Source organism: Cyclopterus lumpus, chromosome 17 (genome assembly GCF_009769545.1).
Source record: "Cyclopterus lumpus isolate fCycLum1 chromosome 17, fCycLum1.pri, whole genome shotgun sequence".
Classification (NCBI taxonomy): Eukaryota; Metazoa; Chordata; class Actinopteri; order Perciformes; family Cyclopteridae; genus Cyclopterus; species Cyclopterus lumpus.
In genome coordinates this window covers 2,692,547-2,711,165 of record NC_046982.1, presented here as the reverse complement: position 1 = coordinate 2,711,165, position 18,619 = coordinate 2,692,547, and the positions used below count along the sequence as shown (strand labels likewise).

General features: G+C 39.5%; 1 protein-coding gene across 3 annotated transcripts in view; it reads right to left on the bottom strand.

Moving 5' to 3' along the window:
* cntnap2b (contactin associated protein 2b) overlaps nt 1-18,619 on the bottom strand; it is a 74,386-nt gene that overhangs the window by 40,069 nt on the left and 15,698 nt on the right. For 2 of the 3 annotated variants that reach the window (XM_034555088.1, XM_034555089.1), the window contains exons 3-12: nt 11,398-11,591; nt 9,754-9,901; nt 6,673-6,876; nt 6,338-6,522; nt 3,556-3,699; nt 1,655-1,913; nt 1,406-1,555; nt 1,015-1,177; nt 801-907; nt 604-723 (exon numbers count right to left, since the gene is read on the bottom strand). In XM_034555088.1, coding sequence (XP_034410979.1) covers nt 604-723; nt 801-907; nt 1,015-1,177; nt 1,406-1,555; nt 1,655-1,913; nt 3,556-3,699; nt 6,338-6,522; nt 6,673-6,876; nt 9,754-9,901; nt 11,398-11,591 — 1,674 coding nt within the window. Of the gene's footprint in view, nt 1-603; nt 724-800; nt 908-1,014; nt 1,178-1,405; nt 1,556-1,654; nt 1,914-3,555; nt 3,700-6,337; nt 6,523-6,672; nt 6,877-9,753; nt 9,902-10,066; nt 10,429-11,397; nt 11,592-18,619 lie in introns of those variants that run through there. The other variant, XM_034555090.1, reaches the window with a different exon arrangement.

The following is an 18,619-nucleotide window of genomic DNA, read 5'->3' as shown; positions in this document are numbered from 1 at the left end:
CCTTTACCCTGCAGACTGATACATCGAACAGAGGTCTGGAGGCAGTTTTGTCTCAGCAGGTTCGGGGGGTTGACCACCCTGTCCTGTACATCAGCCGCAAGCTGTTGGAGAGGGAGGCCAGGTACAGCACGGTGGAAAAGGAGTGCCTGACCATCCGGTGGACGGTCGACTCCCGCGCTACTACCTCCTGGGACGCTCATTCACCGCTCCAGTGGCTCCACCGCATGAAGGATACTATGCCCGGATTACTCGGTGGTATCTGGCTTTACAGCCTTTTAATTTTAAAGTGATCCATAGGCCCGGGGACGCAGATGGTTGTGGCCGACTTCCTCGCCCACTCTCACAGAGAAGGGGGGGGGAGGGGGGGTAGGTTAGGCCGGAGGGCTCCCACCCCTTCTCTGACACGCACTTGTTACGGTCGTCTTCTGAGCCAAAAGACGTTCTTGCACTTGGGAGTGAATCGTTCTGAACTGGTCGACATTGACTAAATCTGTTCTAGTCAATTAATTTTTCCCTATTACCCAGAGTGGCTAGTGAAGTAAATGTAATTAATGTGAAAATTAAACGGATTAACCCTACAGTTGTTTCACAGTGACCTCTCACCTGTCATGTCACAGTTGACTCTGAAGGGGGAGATAGATCCACTGCCGTCTGGGTCAATCCAGTAGCTCCCTGAACTCTTCCCCTGGTGCTTATACTCCTCACAGGACTGCTGATACATCGCTACAGGAGACACACACACACAGCTTAGCAGACACAAAGCAATGTGTGTGTGTGTGTCTGAGAGAGAGCACACTTACATGTATGGCAGGTCGCTCCAGTGTATCCAGTGCCGCTACAGTTGCAGTTGAATGTATCCCATGTCTGAGAACAGCGACCACCGTGCTCACAATGATTAGGAACACACCTGACACGCAGATGGACGGTGGAATAAAACTCATGTATACACAGACAGAATGCTTTCTCTTATTTTTATAAAAATGTTATGTTTATTACCCTGACTGAGTTGCATACCTGTCTATAATTGCACACATATCCAGGCTGATATTTTCAAAGGTTCCAATGAGGCCCTGCTCCAAAGCCCTGAGGTCAGCTAGATGGTCATCTATGTGGATCATCTGCATGCATCCCTGGAATGACCGCTGAAGTGATCTGGTGTTGGTGAGCAGGAAGTTACCTGGTGACAAGCGCAGTAGGCCAGAGGTCATTATCACAACCACTGGAGAAATAATCCCAGAAATAACTTTTTATACTTTTATTGTGTAGAAAAGTTATTCTTGGGGTGCCCAAAGACCCCAGTCGATAGTCCTTGTACTGCCTGAAAAATAAAAAGTATTCTCGGTGCCATCTTTTCGTAAAACATAAACATTTCTTTGGAAGGTTAGTAATCTTATTGAACAATCACCTCCAAAGTAGTAGGTTCCTCCAGTCTGAATCTGGATGGGGATAGCTGTCCTGACTGTGGAGGCCTCGTCTCCATCCACTGTCAGCATGGCATAGTTCTCCAATGCATTCAGATGGACACTGTGCCACTGGCCATCATTCAAACCTGAACCTGCAAAGGAAAACACACTTCAGTCTATAAACAACAATAATTGAGGAAAGCAGCAAAATAAAAATGAAGTGTCAACAGATTGCATTGAACTAAGCTCACCTGATGAAATGTCAATACGTGTATTCTTCTTTTGTGTCACATTCATGTAGACTGTGACCTTGCCCTCTGTCATTCCCACCTCCACCCAGCCGTCAGCCAGGGGAGTGAACATCAGCAGCCCATTGGGGTTCCACGTCCTGAAAGACAAACTGACTGACAGCGTGTCACTGTCACTCTGACCCGGCAGCCGCAGGAAGGACGTAGAGTTGAAGAAAACGGAGAAGGAGTTGGACTCAGCACACGAAAATGTCAGGTTACGCTACGGTGGGAGAGGAAAAGAGAGAAAAGATTTGACCTGCCTTTTAGGCGCTCACACTTCTTCACGCTAAAGCCTTAATTATGAGCAGTAAGCTAATCCAGTCTTGCAAATCTTGAGTTCTGTAAAAAATTTATTGTATATATTGAAATAACCTCACAGAACACAAACATTCATTGTTATGCAGGTGATACTTAATTATATCTATTGATCAAGCCAGATGAAACAACCAGCACGCTAAACTCCAAGCATGTCTTAAAGACATAAAAAATGGATGACCTGCAACTTCCTGATGTTAAACAAAACTGAAGATATTTTACTAGGCCCAGAACACCTCAGAAATCAATTATCTAATGAAATAGTTTCTGTAGATGGCATTGCCCTAGCATCGAGCACCACCGAAAAGAATCTTGGCGTTATCTTTGATCAGGACTTGTCCTTTTTAACTCCCATTTAAAACAAAAAATTCAAGGACTGCCTATTTTCAACTATGTAACATTTCAACAATTAAACACATCTTGTCTCAAAGCGATGGAAAAAAACTAGTTCACATGTTTGTTACTTCTAGACTAGACTATTGTAAATCTTTATTATCAGGCTGCTCTAATAAGTCTCTTAAATCTCTAAAGTTGATCCAGAATGCTGTAGTTCGTGTACTATCAAAAACTAAGAAAAGAGATCATATTACTCCTGTATTAGCTGCTCTGCACGGACTCCCTGTAAAATCCAGAATCACAATTAAAATCCTTCTCCTCACCTACAAAGCCTTAATTGGTGATACACCATTACATCTTTAGGAGCTTGTAGTACCATATTACCCCACTAGAGAACTCATAGTACCATGTTACCTCATTAGAGAGCTCATAGTACCAAATTACCCCACTAGAGAGCTCATAGTAGCATATTACACAACTAGAGAGCTCATAGTAGCATATTAACCCATTAGAGTGCTTATGGTACCATATTACCCCACTAGAGAGCTCATGTTACCACATTACCCGATTAGAGAGCTCATAGTACCATATTACCCTACTAGAGAGCTTATAGTACCATATTACACGACTAAAGAGCTCATAGTACCAAATTACCCCACTAGAGAGCTCATAGTACCATATTACATTTAAAAGCTCATAGTACCATATTACATTTTAAATCCTTCTAACATACAAAGCCTTAATTGGTGATGCACCATCATATATTTAGGAGCTTGTAGTACCATATTACCCCACTAGAGAGCTCATATTACCATATTACCCGACTAGAGAGCTCATAGTACCATATTACCCCACTAGAGAGCTCATAGTCCCATATTACACAACTAGAGAGCTCTTAGTAGCATATTAACCCATTAGAGAGCTTATGGTACCATATTACCCCACTAGAGAGCTCAGCTCATAGTACCATATTACCCCACTAGAGAGCTCATAGTACCATATAACCCCACTTACCCACTTCATGTCTTACCCATTGGGAAAATTCTTGGAAAGAAATCCCAATTATATGATTCTGGTTTCTTAGAATTTTGACCCGAGGAGCAACTCTTTACATGAGGAAGCTTTATGAATACGGTCCCTGGTCTCTGTTAAACACACACACACACACAAATAGACACCACACACACTTCAGCAAGAAAAAGTTGTCTTACAAAGCTGGAGGTGTCCACCTTCTTCCTGCGGACTAGGTTAGTGATGTTGTCTCCGTTGTAGGTGATTCCCTCCATGCAGCCCACAAAGTTCCCTCTGCCTCCTGAGCTTGGCTTCGCTGATTCAGGCAGACCTCCAAAACTGATCTGATGACACAGTAGAGCAGAGAAATATGGACTGAATGATACTGATCCGTCGGTACTGTGATGTTCATAGTACTACTATGACCAACACACACTTACAATATTGTACTTGTGTACTCTCAGAATTTTGGTTTGGAACAATGGAGTACTTGGAATTGCATTGGTCTGGCAGCTGTTCAGTAGTATTTTTTTATCATGACAGGCTGGTTATTAGAAAGAATACAGGTTTAAGGCACTTTCACATTAACTTGGAAGTTTCTGCATGGGGTTATTCAACTCAATTCAATTCAGTTATAACAGTGTTACAGAGTTACAACACATTTAATGAATATGAGAGAAATGATGAATAATGAATGAGTAGTAGGCATGGACCTAGGCATGGGCCGATACTAAAAAGGTACCGTGGTATCCATACGATACTTTATTAAAATAGCGCGCAATCAGAGCGAATGCATTGCTCTGCTCCCTGTCATGCTGCCTACACGCGTTGACTGCAAGGGGGCACAGCGATGATCGCTAGGGGGGCAACATGGGGTCAAGTGCTGGAGCTTTTGCCGACCGTACTCGGGTTTTTGTAAAAAAAAAAAAGATGCCAGAAGTGAAATCTGGTAATACTTTGGCTACATTACAGACAGTGAAGGAAAGCCCACTGACATACAGAGACCCGTTTGCTAAACGTATTTCAAAGCCACTCAGACCAAGGCACCAACACGTCAAACATGGCAAAGCACTTTTCAGACAGACACCACACAATTTTCAAAGAGTTTAAAGAAAGACAGGTAAGCAAATGTGATTATAAACATGATGCACACCTTAAGCTCACCCACATACAGCCTAATACAAGTAGCCTTAGCCTAGTTTAACGTATATGATCATGAGGTCACAATGCACACAAGTGTACTAAATTAAATTGATGCAAAATGCTGGTGGAGCCTGAGGGTGGACCTTGAGCTAATTCTTTAATAATATCTAATAATTAGGGTCTGAGCGACTGACGAATTCAGTCCGAGAGGACCCTATTGAAATTGCTAGGATTCTTATTATTATTCCGCTTTTTATTTTTGAACATTGGGCGCATATTGGGGGTACTTAAAACTAACCAAATTTGGCACGCTTGTCAGGCTTGGTGACAATAGCCATCTGATGAAGGAGTCAAATTTTTAGTTTTTTTTAGTTGCTCTCTAGCGCCCCCTCAAAGTTTGACCGGCGACGCCCCTCACCCAGAATGTCATATTGACTTGAAAGTTTTCACACATGTCCATATCCACCTGCACTACAAAAAAGCCTCTCAGACCCCTAAGGTCCACCTACTTAGATTTTCCGCCATTTTGAATTAAAGCCAGATGACCTAGAATATGTCAACTGTTTTTTTATATCTCATTGTGGTAAGGATCTATGGCCCAATGAACATCATAGGGGCGTGTCTTGTTTTTCAATGCTCATAGCGTCAACACTATTGGGACTAATAACTCGAAAACATTCGAGCGACCCCTACTGGGCCAAAACAAATATGCCTAAAATGCATCAGATTCACATGAAAATTACACAACATGGTCTACACTTCACGTAGAGACACATGATGCATGTATATGTTCACATTCTCAAAGCGCCCCGTACTGGCCAAAACAAATAAGCCTGAAATGCATCAGATTTACATGTAATTTATACAACATGGTCTACACTTCACGTAGAGACACATGATGACTTGATGACTTGCTCTAATCTGCCCCAAACTCGTCGTGCTTGTTACAAGTCACGGCCTGAGGATATCGACAAGCTTATTTTCAGTCATAGTCGAAGCGCCACCTACTGGCTCAACTGGACTTGCTCGAATCTGCCCCAAACTCGTCGTGCTTGTTACAAGTCGCGGCCTGAGGATATCGACAAGCTTATTTTCAGTCACAGTCGAAGTGCCACCTACTGGCGAAAGAAAATCAGCGTTATGCGACAAACGGTGAAACGTACGACCGGTGGCCCTGCGTTCTCGACTGGCAAGCTGATAAAAAGGGAACATTACAGATGTTTTATTTATTACTATTATAGATAAATATACCAGTATTGTATCGTATTTGTGGCATTGTATCGTATTCTGGTATTGTATCGTAAGTATCGGGTATCATGATATTTATGGCAGTTATAATTTTGGTATCGTGACAACCCTACATGGACCACGATCCCGATAACCAAGATCCATGTAAACAGAAGGAGGTAGAGAGGAGGGGCAACAGCAGGGCCATATTATGGGTATTGAGGACATAGCACTAGCAATGGTACCCATCAACACAGTCAGACTGTCACCATTATCTTCTCCTCACACACATTAAAGCTGTGTTTTCAGTGTTATTTATCAAAAAGAAAATCCAATTATTCCATGGCTAACATAACCCCATTGACTCCACTGAACTCTACGCTATAAAAGAGTACATCCACACAATGTTGGATACATTTGAAAACACAGCTTTGTCTCTCCATTGGTGGTCCTCTGTCCAAGAAGAAGAGGTTATCTCACACGGCTGAAAGGTTTCAAGTGGAAAAACTCAGGGTAGTGAAAGCCATGACAGACTTGACAAACATAATCAGATGATCCTATTGTCCAGATGATATTAAATGCCTGACAGCATGACCTAAAACAAGTATTTACCTCATAGTCCAGGTCCAGGTGGTCAAACTCTCCATTAGTCCTGAACTGCTGAGTGTGATGGTCCAGAGTGAAGTTGACATTCTTTCGGTACCGCTCTATAACAACCGAGTGCCAGTGGTCATCATCCAGTAAGCTCCCGCTGGTCACATAGGTGTGACCCTGAATGGAACCATACTGGTTACTGCCTGCAGAAAAGAGAGCAAATCACATGGAAAGAAGCAGGTTATAAGTGTTTGTCATAGCAGAAGATAATAGAGTCCTTATAATTTCAATAGAATAGGATTTCTATAAAAAAAAACTGTTGGTGGAACCACATAGACTTTATAGAAAGCTACCTAAGTTGATGCTGAGCTGAAGTGTTGCCCTGCGGAGCTCCAAGGAAATGTAGTCTCCCTGCTGTCCCTCTCCATGGAGCAATACCCCATCTCCAGCTGTGGTTCTAAACTTAAGAGAGATGACATCCTTCACCATCTTTATCTTCTTACTCCTGAAGCGGTAGGAGATGACACCATGGCCGTCAAAACTGATCACATCTGCCCCTGGAAGACAAAAAGAAAAGGGTAGTAAAGAAGTTGTACGGTGTATGGAGAGTAGGCCTAAATCAACCACACATTCTGAGTAGCTAGTTGGCTTGATGGTACAGAAATGTGGGGTTCAGTATCTTATTATGTGAGCAAATCAAGAAAGTAGAGGTTATACTGTTTTCTAAAAAGTACTCCATTTAATGAAAACCTCTGGTGTAAATAGATAATACTTATTACATTTACAGAATCAGACCAAGGGGGTCTCGACCTGGTCATATTCTACCAAGATCTGGTCCTATTCAACTGTCCGTGGATGACGACAATATTTAATTGGTGTCTAGTATAAGCCCACCGCCAACATCACTTTGGCGTGACTTCTCAGTTGTGATTACAACCGTGGCGGGGTGTGTTGGGCTACCACTGCATCCCCTCCTGCTTCCATGCATATGCCCAGTTGAACTTCCTTGTCCCGTCATCTCAGAATTACATTCTGGACCGTTGCATTGGCCAAATAAATGATCAGATTCAGGGAGTTGCAACAGCAGCATGCTGTGTGACATCTCTAACCACCATGGCCTTTCTGCTTGTGTGGCTGGGACTTGTGCCACTCCCAAAGAAAGACCGGGATAATCTCCTGGGAGGTGGAAACATCTCATTTGCCACTTGCTCATTCTCAGGGGAAAGCTAAGACGAAGTGTAACAACGCAACGTGAGAAGGATAGATCATTGACGACTTAGAGCCCCCTAGCCTCCAGCCGCACCCGTGCAGCCATTGTGAGCAGATTCAGCTGAACACGGAGAGAGAAGACAGAAGGGGCCTGCTTGCAGCCAACATTTTTTAATGTATTGAACAGTACCTAGCTACTTGATGCTAACAAGGAGAACGTGTGGTTGTGGGCCTCAGAGCACCCTTTGTCTCTTCACATTCTGGGACTGGAGAACAGGGGTTACAACCACATAGAGCAGGGGTGTCCAAACCTTTTGCAAAGAGGGCCAAATTTGATAAAGTGAAGATGACCGGGGGCCAATAGTTTCTTCTGACATTTTTTTAACCACAAATGCTACATGAAAATACACACTGTTATAAAACAATTTTCAGTCACAATTAACTTTATTTTTCAAATGACAATGTAACCAAATATAAGCCACTCAGGCAGACATGAACAACTCTAAAAACACAATTCAGCCTTTCATTCAGTCAGATAACATTGAACAAACTGTATAGAATACCTTCAATTTCCATGAGCCTCATGAACATTTTAAACAGGAGTTATAAGTAATGCAAAGTGGTCTGTTATCATTAAACTTAAAACAACTGAATTTGAAAATCTGAATGAAAGCCCGACAAGTTGGGCTGCCAAACGCGCGTCGAGATCCCATGCAAAGTCAATGTGCAGGCATCTGTGCGTTGACTTTACATGGGATCCAGACGCGTGAAAAATTGTGTGAACGCCCCTTTAGAACGGTGCTGCCACCATGTGGTGAAAGGAGGAATTACATCTTTACATTTAGGTAGATCTTGCCTGTCACCAAGGCAGAGGTCAGGGATCTTGGGCTTAAAAAGGTTGATGACCACTGCCTTGGAGGGCAATTTCCTGTATTTTGGCCAACCCCAAGCAGTTCTTGTGATCAATGACACGTATGACTGCTGTCTCATTAAGTGTGTGATCTTAACTGGATGATATCAGGTGCCAAGGTGCGGGTCTGAAATGTGAAGTCTGCAGATGTGCCTTAAACTTGAATTCTTTCTAATGGCCAGCAGGTGGCAACTCCTCTGATTTTATAGAAGTCTATGAGAAAATGGCTGTACTTTTATTACTGTTTATTACTTGAAAATTACTGTACTTGTCTCTTGATTTATTACCTCAGGTTCGATCCCCGCTCTCCCCATAGTTGCATGTCGAAGTGTCCTTGAGCAAGACACTAAACACCCAGTTGCTCCCCGGGCGCTTCACTGCAACCCACTGCTCCTTAATAACTAAGGATGGGTCAAATGCAGAGAAGAATTTCCCCACAGGGATAAATAAAGGATATATTATTATTATTATTATTATTATTATTATTATTATTATTATTAATAATAATAATATCAGTAAAAATGTGTAATCATTAGTTTATGATCTCAATCTCTAAATGTAAGTCTTCTTCACGAAAGCATGATGTTCAGTTATGGTCAAGTTAGAGCCAAATAGACCATAAAGCAGGGTATGCTTTAGGGCGGACTATGTTGTGATTTATAGATTGATATTTTTCGTACTTCAACTTTAACATGTGTTTTCACTTCATGAAAGTTAATTGTAACCGCTTTGGTCTCAAAATGTCTTATTCAGAGTTTGGTTGTTCTTAGCTCAACCCTTTTATGTCACTTCTGGTTGCAAAACACTAAGATGACATCGGCCAAAATGCAGCACTGGAGGATTTAAAACAGTCCACAAACCAATGGGTGATGTTATGGTGACTACGTTTACTGCTAATATACAGTTTATGTCAAGGTTCATGTTTCATATAAATGTAATTATTTCCTCTAAAACCGGTGCAGTTAAAAATCCTTTTGAATCAAAGGTCAACAGCAGGCTGTGGTTATCTGCTAAAGGAGACTCACAGAAAAGGTTTGGTAACCACTGGCCATGAAAAAAGGAGTGTCTACATACTTTTATATACATATAGTATAAGAGTCATAGAGAAGGAAAGAGAATATGGAATCTGCATTGCTCCTCCTGAATCTGAGGTTTGACCAGACAATTCCATTTATATCCAGACCTACAGTATAAGCAACTTAGATTCTCAAGGTCAAGCCCCAGCAGAAACCCATATAGACAGTGGGCTTTTTTTGTATGGGGCAACAGTAATAACCCCTCCACAGTTTTTCCTCTCTTATCCACTTGTACTTACAATATGAGCAGCCATACAGCTCCAGGCGTACTCCGATGCGTCCCTTCCTGCTCCAGTCCACTGGGATGAAGCGGATGTAGTGAGCCAGGATGGTGTGCTGCAGCCCATGGCGAACGATACCTTCACTGTTTACATTCCCCTCAAATGTCTGAAACACACAGAAACCAACATGCTGCAAAATTCTAGCAGAAAGGTCGCCACGTACTTATTTCATAATCTGAAAATAAATAAATAAAATCTTATTTTCTTTATCAGATCAAATACAATTTGGGGAAATGTATGTACTTCAATTCATATTCATCCCTTAGGTTACCTTAAAGGGTGGAAGCTGAGAACCCAATTTAATGTGCCTTTAACTGGACGGCTGGGCAGTCCATCTTCACTCCTGCTTTCAATCATTTACGTTGGTGTCCTGACAGATAATGCCACTTACATAGCTTACTTACATTTCTGTAGGGAGATTACATTGTTTATGCCAAGTCCCCACTGAGTTACTTGTCTTGCTTGTCTACTTGTACCCTAATGATGACCGCACAATGAATGCTGGTTAGATTTCTGTACAACTTGGTCCAATTAAATTAAATTAAATTAATTTTGTATAGCCCAAAATCACAAATGAAAAATTTGCCTCAGAGGGCTTTACAATCTGTACACATACGACCCAACTTTCTCTGATGGCATTAAATGTAGGCATCAATAACCTCAAGAAATCGAGATGGATCTTGTGAGATCATTATTGCAGTTTTGGAGGAAAGGTTGCTCTCAACTGCAGTGGTCTATGGGAAATTAAAATGCATTTTCTTTGTTGCAATGTCAGCAATGGCCACTTGGACCAATCAAACGCAATGTGAGTCGCTTAGATCCAGGCAACTCAAAGCGTGATTAGTACTGCAGAGTTTCATTTGCCCGTTTGTCTATCCAAAAGTCTATAGCCTGCACATTTTTTTAACTATTACAAAAACATCAGTATATGGTAGATTTCCCCGCTGCAGGACTAATAAAGGAATATCTTATGTTATCTTATACATTGATCAGAAGAATACAATTAATTAAAATCTTCATCAATTTAATTAAATTGAAAAATGTTCTATTGCCTGGAAAATTAACTGACAAGAATTTACAATGTTATCCCAATTGAAATTCCCTCTAAACTTTTATGGGAATATCCATGTTGTTATGATATCTGACAACCAGTCTTAGCTCTGCTACAGAGCCAAATATGGTTTTATATAAAGGGAGAAATCAAACATCAAGTGGGATTCCACCAAACATAACTAAAGCATTTCACATACTGTCACTGATTAATGCCATACCACTGTGATATTATCATCATTACTTTGATCAACTTTATTACTTAAAAAAAGAGGTTTAAAGAGGTCACACCTGAACTTTTTGCTTGGGGGTTAGCTGTAGCTACTGCATAGTTAGTTTGTAACCATTATTGTGGGCAATATCTGTTATTTATGGACACCTGAGAAATCATCATTGTCACTGCCATTAAAAAGCCTAAGCTGCACTGATTCCAGCAGTATCAGAATTACATATTTGTGCAATTTTGTATGCAAATTGCATCAAATGGTTTCAAAACGTTAAAACATTTAGATGAGATGGCCAAACAATATATGACATACGATTCTTCCTTACCCAGATGTTTCCATCCTGTAGATAAGGCCTCCAGTTTTTCTGTGTGTCACTGTAAAGCAGCCGATACTTGCTTGTCCAATCAGAACTACCATAGCGACCCTGTGTCACTATGGCAACCACCTGCTTCCTAGAACCCAGGTCCACCTGTAACCACTGGTAACGGTCTGTATCCAAGGGGGACCAGCCTCCAGCACCTAGTTGTATGGGTGTTGTAGAGTGGAAAGGATGACATATTTCAGGAAGGGAAAAGGAAATAGAGCAGAAAAGTTGATCTGAAAATTTTTTGGGGGAAAAAAACTAATTTTCTCTAGTTTTCAGCTTGAGGTAAACATGAAATAAATTATTCTTTCCCGTTCTGTAAAAAAAAATTAAGATATTGAAAAAGAAAAAAAAGAATATTATTGTTAATTTAGATGTCTAATGTAAAAACCCTGGAACTGTGAAAAAATATTCATAGACATACAGAAGTATATGTTCGCATATTTATCATTATTTCACAAATAAACTTTTTGTAACTAGATATAATTGTTAAATGTAAGTTTAATAAAAATTAGATACAATTAGTGAAAATTAACAGTAAAGTATTGTTTCTGTAATTTGACAGATTTCTTTGATAATTCACGGATATTTTGAATAGTTATGGAGCAAATAATTGTGTATTTATCAGTGTACAGTACTGTTTAACATTGGTAAACTGTTATAATACAGTTTTTATTATTGAAAAGAAGAGAAGGTACTAGTAATATAAATACCGATAGTTATTCTGTTATTCTATATAGATAAATAAAATTAAAAGTTTCAATTCCATGACAGGGCTGCACGGTGGTGTAGTGGTTAGCACTGTCGCCTCACAGCAAGAGGGTTCAATCCCCGGTCGGAGCGGTCCTTCTGTGTGGAGTTTGCATGTTCTCCCCGTGGGTTCTCTCCGGGCTCTCCGGCTTCCTCCCACAGTCCAAAGACATGCTGCAGGTTAATTGATCTCTAAATTGCCCATAGGTGTGAATGTGAGAGTGAATGGTTGTATGTCCCTACATGTGCCCTCGATGGACTGGCGGCCTGTCCAGGGTGTCCCCTGCCTTCGCCCTATGTCAGCTGGGATAGGTTCCAGCGCCCCCGCGCCCCTAATGAGGATAAGCGGTATTGAAAATGGATGGATGGATGGAATTCCATGACAGCTTTACCATCAGTTATGTGGAGCCTTTGGTTGTCGTCTTTCCATTTTAATGGAACAAAATCTATTATATAGAAACCTGCCATGAGCATTTGTTAAAATATTCAATTAATCAGCTTCCTCTTGGAATATTTTGGACACTGTCAGACACAGCTCAAAGATGAAAGCGTAATATATCTATAACATTTACTTTTTGCAGTCACAAGCATGTGGATCTTGCCCATTTGATATGTCCCTTCACTTGTTTGTTAGTAGGTAGCAATCAAAATAAGTCTTAACATAATCATTCAAACTGTGGACATTTATTGCTGTCTTGTGGAGGTTTCTGGCTTCATTCTGCTGATATTTGGGCCTGGTAGGCCGTGAAGCCTAAGGACGGTGCCATGCCACCCAAAGCTTCCAACAATGCCACTGAGGAATATGCCACCATGGCTAAAATGCGTGAATTGTTGGATCAGCAAAAAGACTTCTATAAATCTCTGCTTGAACAACAGGAAAAAAGCTTCAAAACATGTGTAGTGTACAGATCATAGTTGATTCTTCAAACAGGCGGGTTGATGATCTGTCGAAACAGGCCTATGATCTTAAAGTGAGTCTAGAAATGACTCAAAAAGATTTTGATGATTTCAAAATGTCATGTAAAACTGGTTTCAAAAATTGTAATGAAACCAAAACAGATTTGGACACAATCTGCAAAAGTTTGATCTCAATCTCAGACAAATCAGACTATCTGGAGGGCCAGTCCAAACGCCATACTATTGTGGTGGATGGCATTAAAGTGTCTGGTAAAGAAAACCCGACTGACTGTGACGAAAAGGTGAGAAAACTCTTCAGTGAAAAACTACAACTGGACCATCTGAAAAGAGTTGGATGGGACCCATCGGGTTGGAAAGCTGATTCCATCTGCACATAGGCCTCGACCCATTGTGGTCAGATTGCTAAGGCTGCAGGATAAACTTTCTGTTCTACATAAAGCTAAACATCTGAAGGGTTCAGGCATCTTTATCAACGATGACTTCTCTGAATCCATCCGCCAAAGAAGAAAATAACTACTCAAAGCAATGAAGGCAGCTCGAGAAAGAGGTGACATTGCATATTTGAGATACGACTTATTGTTCATCCACCTACTCAAAGCCCACATCAACAAAGAAATGTTCAGTCTCCAACCGTAGGAATATATTAGGTACTTTTTATTTTGTTTTTATCTGTATACATGATTCTTTACATACACTATGATCTACAACACATCTGATCTGGAAGGCCAGACCTTTACACCTTTTGATTCCTTTATCAGTGACTCTTATAATTTTGATGTTGACCCAGATTTACATTTTTTTTCATCATTTGATGTTTCCAACCTTTGTAGTTTTTTTTTAATGAAACTCAGTATAATATATGAATAGTATGAATACAAGAAGTCTTCCGAACAATTATCACAAATTAATTCATTATTTATCTTTACTGAAGCAGGATTTTTCAGTTAACATGGCTTACTGAGGACTCAAGAGACTTCCTTAAAATATCAAAATACAACTCAGTTCATCATGTAAGAGGAAATAGATCTGAGGTGGAGTATTTCTGTATATTCATAGTGACTATGATTTCAAAATTAGGGATGATCTCACTTTGAAGTCAGAGAAGGATATGGTGGAATCTGTTTTTTTAGAGATCTCTGGTGCCTCTGGTGGAGAGAATGTTATTGTGGGTGCCATCTCCCACCTGACTGTCACCAATGTTTTTAATGACAGTCTGGGCTGTTCTCTTGACCTGATAGACAATGAGGATACACTTTGTTACATTTTAGGCAATTTCAATATAAACCTTCTGAAAAAATCAACTACATACTCCTACTGGGGATTTTCTTTAAATCCTTTACTTTTTCCCTCTTATTCATAAAGTAACACGAGTTACAGAAAATTCAGTGACTTTGATTGATAACATCTTAACCAATTCTTTGAGTGAAGGAACTAAATCTGGAGTCTTGTTTTCCCATTTTTCAATACTCTTTGATTGAGATTATTATGAGAGCTAAACATACTAAGAAAATGATGCAGAAAAGAATTATGAGCAAATCAAATATTTAAAAATGTAATGATATAAATCTTCCCATGAAATACTGGTAAGAATATGTGGAAAATAACACTGATTTGGCATATCAGACGTTTATGAAAGTTATTAACCTTAGTTTCAATGATTGTTTTCCAATTTGTAGTTCCACCAAGAAAAGCAATCAATTTAGTAAACCCTGGTTCACAATACATTTACTGAAGACAAAAAATAAACTGTACAGAAAATATCATTCAACTCCTACTCCTCTTACTCATGGTGCTTATAAATCCTGTAGAAATAATTATACCCTGCAAAAAATAAATATTTTAGTAAAACATTTCTGAAGTGTTCAAATGATATAAAAAAAACACGTGGAACGTAATAAATCAGGTACTGCAAAGAGAAAAGACTACCAAAGAGCTTCCTTCAGTCTTTTTGGATGGTGATAATTCTCTTGAGAAGCCATTTGACATCACTCAAAAATGTAATGAATTCTTTGTAAACATTGGTCAGGTTTTAGCTAACAATATTCCGGCTTGTCATGGACCACTGGATTTTAGTCCAACAAATATCCCTATTATCTCTAGTTGTATGCCCCCAGATATTCAAGAAATAAGTGATTATAATTGATGATCTCAAAACCTCTTTGGCTGGCCATGACAACATTTCTGCATTTCTTGTCAAACAGGTGAAACAGTCATTACTGCAGCCACTTGTTCACATCTTCACCTTGTCTTTGAAGACAGGTGTTGTGCCAGAAGATTTAAAAATTGCGAAAGTTATTCCTTTGTTTAAAGCAGAAAACCCATGTTGTTTAACAACTACAGACCCATATCTATATTGCCTTGTTTTTCAAAAATACTAGAAAAGATTATACAAAAAAGGATATTGTTTCATATGGTCTAATTCAATTCTTTACAATCACCAGTATGGTTTCCGTAAAAATCAGTCAACATGTATGGCTTTACTTTACCTTGTTGATAAAGTTATCTCTGCACTTGACAACAATGAATTTATTTGCAGTATTTTCATAGACCTTTCCAAAGCCTTCAAAACAGTAAACCATAATATTCTATTGGAAAAGCTGCATACATATGGATTTCATGACATTGCAAATCAAATGGTTGACAAGTTATGTCGCCAACAGAAGACAGTTTGTTTGTGTTAAAGGTTGTTACTCAAACAAAGCTACAGTAATATGTGGGGTTCCACAGGGGTCCATTCTTGGTCCATTATTATTCCTAATTTATATTAATGATTTGTCCAACGTGTCAAAAAGTATTTGTCCGATAATGTTTGCTGATGACACAACCCTAGTTCTCTCTCATTCAAATTTCAATTATCTGATTATGGAAGCTAATGCTGGTTTAACTGCCTAAGCTACATGGTTCAAATTAAATAAGCTATCTTTGAATATCAAACAATCTAATTTTATTATTTTCAGTGGCAAAAAATCTTACTCGAAGGATTTAACTAAAATTAAAATTGGAATCTCTTGAGATGCCTCAAGTGTCATCTACAACATTTCTAGGAATTATTATTGATGAAAGTTTAAGTTAGAGTAAACATATTGACTGTGCTAGTAGAAAAATAAACAAATCTATTGGAATCATAAGGAGGGTTAAACATCTTGTCTCTGCAAACTGTCTCCTTATTCTTTATTATAGTTTAATTTATCCTTATCTTTCATACTGCAATATAGTTTGGGCAAGTACTTTTCCTACTTCTCTGAAAAAAGTTTTGGTCATCCAGAATTGTTTTGTTAGGATTGCAATCTGATCACAGTCTCACATCTCAGCTGCTCCTTTATTTCACAAACTGCAGATTCTTACTATTTATGACATTAACATTTCTTTAACTTGCATTTTCATGTATAAGATACTTTTAGGTGAAGGAAATATTCCTGATCATTTAAAGACCTTCTTCAAATTTAATTCACACATTCATTCTTACTCAACTCGTCAATCTTCACATCATTTTTGGGGAGTTTTTCCTGATCCGATGTGAGGTCCTGGGACAGGGATGTCGTATGTGTACAGATTGTAAAGCCCTCTGAGGCAAATTTGTAATTTGTGATATTGGGCTATACAAAATAAACTGAAAAATTGAATCTTCATCCTCCTAAATTACTGACTAGCAGAGGTCAATTTTCCATTAGATTTCGGGGAACCAAATTATGGAATGATTTTTCCCACCTAACCAAGAAATGTCATTCTATAAAATGTTTCAGAAATTGCCTAAAAGAAAGTCTAATTGCTGTTTTCTAAGGGATTAGTGTTCATGTCTTTCTTGTTTTAGCTGTTGGGGACTTGTAGCATTACCATTGCTTAGGAAATGCCACAGGGGTATAATCCAATATCCCTGAACAAACGCAAGCCATGCTCACTTTCACATGCCCACACACGCTCACACCAGCACACACATGCCTACTCAGACTTGATATAATTACATTATTTTTCTTTCTTTCTTTTGTTGTCTATCTTATGCATTTTTCATTTTTTGTTTGTAAATTTGTAAAATGTTAAATATTATATAGGTGGAGGCTTCAAATAAGCCCAGTTGGCTTTTTGTCTCTTCCTGCACTGTGATATTCATTTATCTCTTGTGTTTTTATTGTTCGAATTGTGCAAAAATAAAATACAATTTCTGCTGTCCTGATGTCAATGGGGAGCTCGTTCCACCACTGAGGAGCCAGGACAGCAAACAGTCGTGACTTTGTTGAGTGTTTAGCTCATAGTGACGGAGCTACAAGCCGATTGGCAGAAGCCGAGCAAAGTGAACGAGCTGGGGTGTACGGTTTTACCATGTCCTGGATGTAGACCGGACCCGATCTGTTCGCAGCACGGTACGCAAGTACTAATGTTTTGAAGCGGATGCGGGCGGCCACCGGTAAGTGAAGGTCGCGGAGGAGCGGAGTAGTGTGGGTAAACTTCGGGAGGTTGAAGACCAGTCGAACAGCTGCATTCTGGATGAGCTGTAATGGTCGAATGGCATTAGCAGGTAGAACTGCCAGGAGGGAGTTGCAGTAGTCGTAGAGACTTTCTACTGTCCCATGAGTCATGATTTCAGGGCAGAGATCAACCCCTTGTGTTCTGTGCTCTTGGTCACATCACATCAGACTTTTCCAAACCTCATCAAATCATACCAAAACTATAGATTGGCCCAGACATCATCAACATTGTAAGTTGGCAAATGTTTAGCTGAGTTTGTTATCTTTTGATAGCAATCGGATTTTCTCGGGTCTGTACTACTTTATCCCTTCTTTACGGCAAAATGGATACCCAACACTAACCAAACATAAGCACCAGGGGTGCCAGGGTTAATAACTGTGATCTCAAATATTGATTTAAAAATGTTAAATGTATTCTTGATGTTTGAAGAAGAATCGTTGCTCTGTACTGATTAGGTCATCGGCGGTAAAAAAAATGTGTTCTTTTTAAAAAGGAAATTTGTTAGGGCCGTAAGGTAAAGTTATGATATGAAATGTGGAAGGCATGCAGTTTATGTACAAGGTGCATGAATACATCAGTCAAAGTATTTTTGCTGTTTTACTGGTATAATATATACATATACTGTATATGTCTGTCATTGGGAACTACTACGAGAGAAAGCCAACATCACGGTAAAATTACATGTAGCCAAACAAAGGCTTTTCACAGAACCTTGTGTATTTGTTCCCCAACCAACCATTGGTAATCTAGTCCTTTCAGAATAACCACTCTCTGTTCTGCATAAAAGCATTATATTTGTGTTATTACATTCAGAATTTGCCCTTTTCATTTGTGCCTGCCTGCCTTCAAAAATGTAAATGTAAACAGTATATACTCATATACAAGAGGAATAAAGATGAGAAAGTGAGAAAGTAAGAAAGAGTGCAAGGCCCGACTGTTCTTAAAAAATCCAACCCATGTAGAGAATTGATTATGTGAGGAATTGCAAAGAACTTCTTGAATTACAAAGTTTTGAATGTTATTATTAAACAGCAAGCATTGAAGGGTGAAA